Source organism: Lathyrus oleraceus, chromosome 6 (genome assembly GCF_024323335.1).
Source record: "Lathyrus oleraceus cultivar Zhongwan6 chromosome 6, CAAS_Psat_ZW6_1.0, whole genome shotgun sequence".
NCBI classification, from domain to species: Eukaryota; Viridiplantae; Streptophyta; class Magnoliopsida; order Fabales; family Fabaceae; genus Lathyrus; species Lathyrus oleraceus.
The window spans coordinates 260,039,324-260,049,619 of NC_066584.1; the positions used below are offsets into that span (position 1 = coordinate 260,039,324).

Here is a 10,296-nt window from a genome sequence, read left to right on the forward strand (position 1 = left end):
TGAACGTACGTAGAGATAGACTTGAGTTGACTCACTGCCTGTGTGAGTTAAACTCTTGTTAGAGACCTCAACGTAGGGTTATAATTTGCATGATGACTATTAGGCTCGAGTCAGTCTCCCTTTAAGTCTGTTATTCCCTTGGTCTCTGGTTAGGAGAAGTTTCTCCCCTATTAAGGGGAACTACGTCGCCCTGGTCCTCATACCAGATGAGGTACGTAGGCAGGAGATCGTGCGAGATCTCTCCAGGCACCCTTTTTCCTTTTTGTGTGTGTTTTGCTTGACAACTATCAGGCTCGAGTTCCCGACTCCCTGTTAGTCTGCGTGTTCACCCTTTTTGTTTCTTCTGACGTCTCAGCGTCTTCTTGGTGTTTGCTTGACAGCTTTTAGGTCCGAGTACCAGACTCCCTGTTAGCTTGTCAATTTGGTAACCTTCTACCTTTTTGTGTGTGTTAGGAGTTGGATGTAAGCCCAGCGATTGGCATTCCGTTTCCTATTTGTTGTGTGCTTGGAGTCTGATGTAAGTCCAGCCATTGGCATTCAGTTTCCTGTTGGGGTTTGTTGTTTGGAGTCTGATGTAAGTCCAGCGATTGGCATTCCGTATCCTATTTATATTTGTTGTTCGGAGTCGGACGTAAGACCAGCCATTGGCAGTCTGTTTTCGTTGGTGTTTTCTTTTGACGTCTCAGCATCTTTGCGTGTGTTTTGTTTCGGCGTGCGTTAGCCGAACTACGGCAGCTCTGATTCTCATTCCAGATGAGATACGTAGGCATAGGGTGCGATATCCTAGCGAGCCCGTTCCCATTTCCCCGAACTACGTCGACTCTGATGTTTGTTTCTGACAAACTACGTAGGCCCAGGATGCGACATCCTGCCGAGTCCGTTTCCTTCGTCTCTCACCTGTGTTTTATTCTAGTGTGTGTGCATTCTTTTTGAGAAGTTATCCAGCAACCTTATTCTATTCTTCTGAGCGTGGATCCCGTCGAGTACGACAGACGTGAGGGGTGCTAATACCTTTCCCTTGCGTAACCGACTCCCGATCCTTGCAATCTCTGGTCGTAAGACCATTTCCTTTCCAGGTTTACTTCGAGCGTTTCCTTTCCCTCCTTTGGGATAAATAACGCACGGTGGCGGCTCTGTTGTGTCTTTTCCCGCCGGTTGTTTTTCGCGTTGCGACACTAACAAAATCAAGAAATTGAATTGAAACAAACTAGAAATCAAAACACGATAGCTCAATTTTTTGGAAAAATTTCAGAGCGAAGCAGAGATTCTTTGGCTATCTAAAGCTTGGGAATGAATCAAATATGTTACTCTATTTATAGGGAAGTGATTGGTGATCTAATGCGTGCCAAATGATGCTCAATTCATGCAAAATGAATTTGATCATGATGTGTGAAAAGTGTGAGTTGTAAACCATCAAAACATAGCAAAATCATGCATTTTATGAGTCATTTAACTTCTTGAGACTTGATTAAACATGTTTAGGTCCAAAATGCATGGTGAATTAGATCGTAATTGAGGATTAGTGAAGTTCAAAATTCTGATCACAATGATTTCTTCAGTTGCAAGTCACCATGTTTAACTCAACGGGGCATCTTGCTCATGAGGCTTTTTGATCTTATTCTTCTCGTGATTTGTTGACATCATATCCAAGATCACAATGTGCCAAGAGAGTTTGCATTTGGATGCTTAAGCACAAAGCTATGGCATGTTGAAGTTGGCACAAAAACATGGTAATGCAACTTGGAAAATTCTAAGTCCCAAATGGTTGAAAATGACCTATAATATCTCAAAGAGTTCCATGGCCTTCCAAGCATAATTTGACTTTTATCCTTGAAGCAAACTTGTATAGGGAATCACAAATGATATTGTGCAAAATGAACCAGCCTCAAATGTTGAAAATTGAAAAAAATTATGAACCTTGAAAGTTGAAAAAAAGTCACTTGAAAATATGTCAAATTCCACTAAATCCACAAATGACCTATAATGTCTTCAAAATTTTGATGATCCTCCAAGCATAATTGACTATTTTCATGTAAATATAAGTTGTAGAGGATATTGAGTAGAGTCATATGAAAAAATAAGCATTCAAAAATGTTGAGGATTGAAGAAGTTGTGATCCTTTGAACTTTGACTTCAAATGTTGACTTTTTGGTCAAACCTCTTGGAATAAACTTATGTACTTGGACTTTTCTTTCATTTTAAGGTACATGGATGATCACACGAACTCAAAATAAGGTTCCCTTGAATGTATTTTGATTTAATTGCTCAAAGTTTGAGGCAACTTGTTGAAGAAGGTATGAAAATAAACACATGAACCTTTGGCTTTTCTTGAGAAATGAGCAATAAAACTTTGAGATACTCTTGATCAAAATGAGATTGAAAGATGCTTGAGAACCTTAGAGATCATGTTTTAAGAGATACACCCTTTGAAAATCAATGGTTGAACACACTTTGACTTGAGGAATCCAAGAAAACCTTAGCTAAGGAACCATGTTTGATGCTTTTGATGAAAAGTACTACCTTGCACAATAAACTTAAAGAAAAAAAATATACTTTTGATATTTTGATTAGTGATTATATAAGCAATAAACATATAAACCCAAAGGTAAAACACCAATAAAGAGGTGATTGATGATCTCTACAAAAGGAAAACTCAAAGATGAGAGGTAGAGGACAAAGATGTGACCTTGTTTGTATGCAAGGATGACAATGATATGTGGGATCTTAGGGTTAAAAATTAAGGTATGACACATAACTAGTGATGAAAATCACCAAGACTGAAATCAAGAACAATTGCATGTAGAAAAGAATCTTGAATATCCATCTCACTGCTTGTTCTACCATTGAAGCTTGTGCATGCACTTCAATGTGAAGAGGTTGTTATTGTTGAACTTGAGGTTATTGTGGAACTTGTGGTTGTATGCTACTAGAAGAGGCCATGATTCTTGAATCTGAAACGCTGAAATAGTGTCTTGGATTTTCTTTCACTTTCTTGCTCCCCGCCAATTTAACAAACTCAGATAGAATATCAGAAACTAAAAAAACAATAGAAATTTGTTTTATTGGGATGATTGAATTAATGTTACATTTCATATCACACTTGGTTTTCTTTACAAGATTTATACTTGGTTTGATTTTGGTGATATTTCAATGAAAACTATCATTACTGAAAACTTTTCACAAATACCTTCGGAGCACTATATCGGCGAATTAGATGATGAATGCATAATCTCAAAACAATCATCACTTCAAAAAATGAAACTTAGTCAAGAACCCTAAGATTTGGTAATAAAAAGGAGAGGAAAAGGAAAGATGAAAATTGAAATCGCAAATCAGAAGAAAACACCAAATCAAACTGAATTAGATGCAAGATTCAAAGCAAAATTCAAAAAAACAAAACTTGTGGCAATCTGAATCGAATATAGATGAGGATCTGAAACGACCAAATGAAGGGATTGAAATGAAAAACATAATTGGAAAACAAGAAGCAGAAGTAGAAAAGAAGCAACAAATTGGTTCTTCTCAAGAAAAATGCAGTAGAAAACGTTTCCTCAAAATGGATACCAGATATGCTCTGATACCATGTCAAGTGACATGGTATCCATGTATGGAAGGAGAGAAAAGCTTCAATCTCTTTTTATTGATCAAAACAGAATATTACAAATGAGTAAAAGTATCATTCTAATGAGGTGGTTATAAGTATATATTATGACTAATATGTAATGTCTTATATTCCTAATACAAACAACTCTCTCCCTCCCTCCTCCCTCCCCTCCCTCCCTCCCTCCCTCCCTCCCCCTCTCTCTCTCTCTCTCTCTCTCTATATATATATATATATATATATATATATATATATATATATATATATATATATATATATATATATATATATATATATATATATATATATATATATATAGAGAGAGAGAGAGAGAGAGAGAGAGAGAGAGAGTTTAACTGAAATATATTGACAATATAAAATGATTTTACACCGTCAGTTAATCATAGACGTCGGATATTAAAAGAAGTTTGACTTTTATTTTAAAAATCTATAAAATAATACAAACAGATGATGATGATGAATCGACGGTGTAAAACTTTTTACAGTGACAATGTATACTACTCCCTCCGTTTCTTTTTAAGTGTCGTTTTAGCATAAAGCTCTCCAACCAAGATAAATGAATTGTTATAATTTTTTTCCCATTGTACCCTCATTTTAATCCACCATATACTTTCTCTTTCTAAATAAAATTCATTAATATAAGTACTCATTAAATTATTTACTTCAAATAACTAATTCCATAATTTTCTCCACATAACTCTCTCTCTCTTCCGTTGCATTTTTCAACTACTCCTAAATTTTTGGAATTAATATTGCTTGCTATAGGAATACGTACTGCTTGCATTTTCATTAATGGCTAAAGGAAAACTTATTAAGAAAGAGAATTTTATGGAAAATGTGGAGTGAGTTATTACATATATTAAGAAAGAAAAATTTATGGAAAATATAAAGTTGAGTTATTTAAATAGTAAGGGTATAATTGACAAATTGTAACATTAAAACATCAAAACGACACTTAAATAGGAACAAAAAAAATCTTCTAAAACGACACTTAAAAAGAAACGGAGGGAGTAATATTTACTATCTACCAAATTACCTCTTCTTAATATTAAATGCACCCAACTGAACAATTCCATGGGTAGCTCGTACCATTACCTCGTCTTAATATAAACTATCTACCAAATAGTAGTCCAAAATAAGTAAAGAAACCACCATGATGGATCTTTTGATACGTGATATAAAGAATAAAAATAAATGGAGAAAAGCTGTGAAAAATCTAAATTACATTATCTTAAGCATTTCCACTGGTATACCAGCTGCTGCATTGAATCGAGACGCGCATTAACTTTTTTTTATTTTTATGTATAAATACAAATTGGAGTATACTAATGAATGCTTGAATAAATTACTAGCCAACTTTGTCACAAAAAATTTAATAAGCTAGCTTCCATCGTCACATGAAAGATTCAAATCCTCATTGCGTGCACATGATGGCATTGACATCTTTACTAAAGTACAACAATAAACATGATGCTTAGATAATAAAACAAACACAAACACAATAATTATTTCAAAATTTCTTTATTTAGAACCACGTGTATTTTTCAATTGCTTACTTTAATTGGAATAGCCAGCAAAGGTTGAGCTTTCTCCAAAGTAAGTCCAAATTTATCATCCATATTCATATCCTCAGGTTTGATTCCACCCTCAAGTTTCCAATCAAAACAGTTAATAAACAAACCCAACATCAAAAACAACACCCTTATAGCCAATGGTAAACCAGGACAAATTCTTCTCCCACTACCAAAAGGTGTCAACTCAAAATTTCTACCTTTAAAATCAATATCTGACCCCAAAAATCTCTCCGGTAAAAACTCATTTGGATTGTCCCATAAATTTGGATCTCTCCCAATAGCCCAAACATTCACCAACACCTGTGCACCTTTTGGCACTTTATAGCCATTTATCTCTAACTCTATTTCAGCTTTTCTTGGTAGTAAAAGTGGAACTGCTGGGTGTAATCTGAAAGTTTCTTTTACTATTGCTTGTAAGTAAGGGAGTTTTGCTATGTCTGATTCCTCAACTAAGTTTCCTTTGCCAATAAGCTGGTTTAACTCTGATTTCGCTTTTGACATAACGTTTGGGTTGCGAAGTAATTCAGCCATTGCCCATTCTACTGTTGAAGTCACTGTGTCAGTTCCTGCCACAAACAAGTCCTAGCAAAAAACAAATGGACAAAGAAAACCAGTAAATGATTGTGTATGAAAAGAAAATTGAACTCTTGAATGAAACTTACCACAGATAAACGTTCAATCTTATCTTCATACATCTCTCCATTGTTATTCTCATCATTAAGCATAGTATCCAACATATCACTTTTACCATAATAACCCTTCAACTTTCTCATCTTCAACCTTTCATCAACCAACCCTCTAAAATTATCTAACAACTTCCCAAAATACTCACCGGTTCTTCTTCTAATACCAACAGGATCGAAAATCTTCAACACTGGGAAACAATCAGCAACATTTGCTCTTCCAACTTCCATCATAATATTCGTAACCAACTCTTTAAACTCACCAGCTTTATCACTCGACTGAACAAAATCAACTGAGTAAATCGTATTCGACAACATGTTTATCGTTGTTTTAAAAGCGAGTCTTCCGATATTTACCGCTTCAAATTTTGCAGCGCTGACATATATATTGTTTGAAAGTTCTAGAAGCTTCTTGTGTCGGAGAGTTTGATTCGAGTCGAGGTTTTTGTTGGAGAATAGCAAGTTATTGCAGGTTTTTCTGAGGTCTTTCCAGCGTTGACATAGAGGGATGAACGGTAAACTGTAATTGTCGTGGTTAGCACCTCTCATTGCGTCAGGGACAGTTCTGTTAGAGAGATATTGGTCCTGGATTTGAAGAACTGACTTGGCGGTTTCTGATGAGGACATAACTACAGTGGTTATTTGGCCTAGTTTAAGGGTCATTATTGGACCGTGGGTTTTGGAGAGATTGGTTAGGGTTTGGTGAGGCTTTTGGCCTAGTTGATGGAGGTTGCCTATGATGGGAAGGCCACGTGGACCTGGTGGGAGGTTGTGTTGTTTTGTGAGAAGGGAATGGAGGAGTTTGAGGAAGATGAAGGTGAAGAGAAAAAAGAGTATGCAGTTCAGTGCTTCCATTTTTTGTTCTTGTTGTGAGAAAAAGTTGCAGAAGAAGAAATGAGAGTGAGAGAGAGATGTAAGTAGAAGAAGAAATGATTCAGATTATTTCTTTCAAAACTTATTGATACGGTAAAGTTTGGATTGTAGTCAAAATTATTTATTTACGAATTAAATTATTTTAAAATAATTAAAAATAAAAAATATTATTAGATTAAATAATCGAATGTCGGTAATGTATTTAATAAAATATTAGGATGATTTTAGTGTTTACTGTTGTTTTTTACCACGAGGGATTAAACTAATAATAAAAGTTGAATGATTTTATTTCATACAGTTGTGAAAGATGAAGGTGGAAGAATAAGATCACGGAGATTCCTTATGTTCTTTAGATCTTATAGTGTGGTTTTATTTTATTTTGTTGTGTTTTTTATTTTATTTTTTAAATTAGAGTTTTTTATTTTATTTTATGTGGTTTATAAAATTAATTTTTATATTTTAATTTCAAAAAGTTTTAATCTTCCTATTAAAAATAAATAAAATATTTTGTTAAATTTTACAAGTGATATATCATTTAAAAATAAATAAATTATCAATTTTAAATGCAATATGAAAACATAATAACAAAAACTTAAACGGTTTGATTTTAAAATAAACGGTTTGATTTTAAAATAAGAAGATTATTCTAATGAGAGATCTTGTTAAGAATAATTGGGCCGAAGATACTAAAATTTAAATGCATAGATGAATGTCATGTCATTTTTTATATAATAATTTATCTTAAATTAAATTAAATTTTTTAATAAATTTTATTTAAAGTACTCATACCTAATTAAATCTCATAGTAATTAAGAGTTTATTATAAGATATTTAATTGAATTAATAAATTATATTCTAATGCATATTAAATTTAATAGTTTTTTATTTAAAAAAATGAAGGGTTAAATAGTCATTTGTTTATTGTAAGTTTGTGTGTTTTTTAATTTGGTCCCTGAATCGTTTTTTGTTTGAATTGCATCCTGATATGTTCTAATTTTGTTGTTTTAAGTCCCCGACGTCAAGTTGTTAAAAAAAATGCTTATGTGTCTAACGGAGTTGAGTTGAATTTATGTTTTTAATCTTATATAAATTCTCAACAAAATTACGTGACATATGTGTTGGATGGTATATAAAAGGAGGGACTAAGATAGAAATTGCAAATATTTTATCCTCTTCTTCCTCTTTACTAGTCCGTCCTGCGTTGTTATTTTCTTCTTCATCTTCACATTCATCCATGACTACATCCTCCACTTGGTAACGTAACCCCGTTTCAAATCTCGATATGTGGTTGCAATAGATCTATGAAGATGTTCACTTCAAATTCATCTCAAAACCCTAAAGTGAGATATTAGAAATCTCAAAATTCATGAGTTATGTCTAGTTGCACGATGTTCATATGGGATGATGGACTTGAACGTAACATATCTACCGAGCCCATACATCCAGGTGGTTGCAATTTCTCAGAGATTGTGAATGATTTAGGTTGCATTATTAAACACCTTGAGGCTAGTAGAAAGGAGAAGATGAATATGAAGTTGGAAAACGAAAGGAAAAATCCATTTTGTATAAGTTGTTGCTGATTCTGTCATGGTGTTTGTTCATTGTTTATAGCAAATGGTTGTGATTGTAGTTAACTTTGTCTGCAATTCTTTATTAATGAATGAAGTTTTGAATATATGATGTTTTCATCTCTGTATGTTTCCGAGTTTTTTTTATTTTAGTCCTTTTAAGTTTATGTGTTTTATAAATTACAGCCCTGTATGTTTCTGTGTTTTTGATAATTGTCCTAGTTGTTTAATATATTTCATCCATGTTTATGAATGACCTATAACGCATCTGAACATTGTCAATAGGAAAAAAAGTTTGCATAAACCTCTAATGCATTACATATATCCTTAATTGTTTTGGCCAAATTAAATAAAGTCACAATCTAAAAAACACATAAAACCACAATGGCATAAAGACCTTGGCTAAAATACATATAGCCACAATCTTAAAAAGACATCATAAAACAAATATATGTCTTAACCATAAAGATCTCAAAATACATGATAAAGACATACATCACAATAAATCATAAAGGTCTCAATAAAACATCATAACACAGAAAATATGTCTTGGTCATCACTTCTTTATTCTATGACTTCTCCTCAGTTTGGGGCTAAGTGCCTCAACAACATGTTCAGTAATTGAAATAACTGGTGCACACAAAATATAATCATTTTGGGAATGGGTTATAACGAGTTCAGCTGTTTGAGCATTGAGAATAAGTGCTCTTTGGCCAATAGGAACGAGTTCATTTTGAGTAGATTGGGATGTAACATCATTGACATTTGGCGGAGGTTGTGTTGCCTCAAAGGCTGCTGCAAGATTTGCTGCAAGCATTTCAAATTCAGGATCACCATCAAAGTGAGATTCCATTTCTTGTGATTGTTCCTATGTTTTCACTTGATATTGTTCATGTGTTGGCACTTAAGATTGTTCTTGCGTTTGCACTTGAGATTATTCTTGTGTTTGCACTTGGCTTTGACCATGACTTGTTGTAGTTCCTACCTCAATTGTCTGTTGCTTTCTCTGCATAATTGACAAATATGTCACAATTGAAATGATAAAATGCTTTTCTTGTTTGAACTAGTTATGGGAGATATATATCACAATTGACATGATTGAATACCTTTATTTTTTGTGCTTTAGAATCAACTACAAGACTAATACAACTTCTTGAATTATATACATGTTTACCACATGTTGTGTAACAATAAGTTGTTTGTGTCCTTCCTTTATTAGGGCCTTCATGAGTTTCTCGCCTCCTCAATTTCTTTGGCCTTCCAGGACCTCTTTTGTAAGTTGGAGGTAACATATCGTCAACCTCATCCTCAAGCCACATGTCTTGTCCATTAATAGGACTTACATTATAACTATATCATATCACATACTTCCTAGGGATACTTTTTGACCGCCCTCTTTTACCATCAATCTTGGCTTGCTCGTCGAAACCATCATCTAACCCAAGAGCCTTTTCATCATCGCTATCATCAAATGATAAACCATGACCTTGAAAGTCACTATTATCGCTACCATTACTACCATCACTATCATCACTGCCATCACTACCTTCACCTACAACATTGTCTTCAACATTCACAATATCTTCACCTACAACATTGTCTCCACCTTCAAGTCTTTCAACTCTTTCAACTCCTTCATCATTATATCCACCTTCAACATTAATACCACAATTATGCTCAACGTAAATATCCACTTCAGAATTCATTTCAACGACATATGTAAAAACATCTTCAGCATTAGTGTCATTAACTATCTTAATGTATTTGTCAGCTTCACTGTTATACCATCATAGCCAAAATTGGGAGTGTTCAAGCTGAGTTATATCTTTCACAATACCAGTAGCTTCAAAGTAACTCCACTTATCAAAGTCAATCTCTACTACATTTTCATGTCTCCCCAACGTAATATATTATACATTCCCTGACAAATCTACCCCTATAATGAAACTTCAATGTAAAACTCATACCGGTAAGTT

At 33.8% G+C, this 10,296-nt stretch overlaps 1 protein-coding gene across 1 annotated transcript; it reads right to left on the reverse strand.

Annotated features, from left to right (window-relative positions):
* Positions 1-4,813: 4,813 nt before the first annotated feature.
* LOC127093367 (geraniol 8-hydroxylase) lies at positions 4,814-6,838 on the reverse strand. Its single transcript, XM_051032290.1, has 2 exons — positions 5,859-6,838; positions 4,814-5,778 (listed from the first exon to the last, which is right to left on the reverse strand). The coding sequence occupies exons 1-2, from the start codon at positions 6,732-6,734 to the stop codon at positions 5,167-5,169; spliced, it is 1,488 nt and encodes a 495-aa protein (XP_050888247.1). The 5' UTR covers positions 6,735-6,838; the 3' UTR covers positions 4,814-5,166.
* Positions 6,839-10,296: the final 3,458 nt, after the last annotated feature.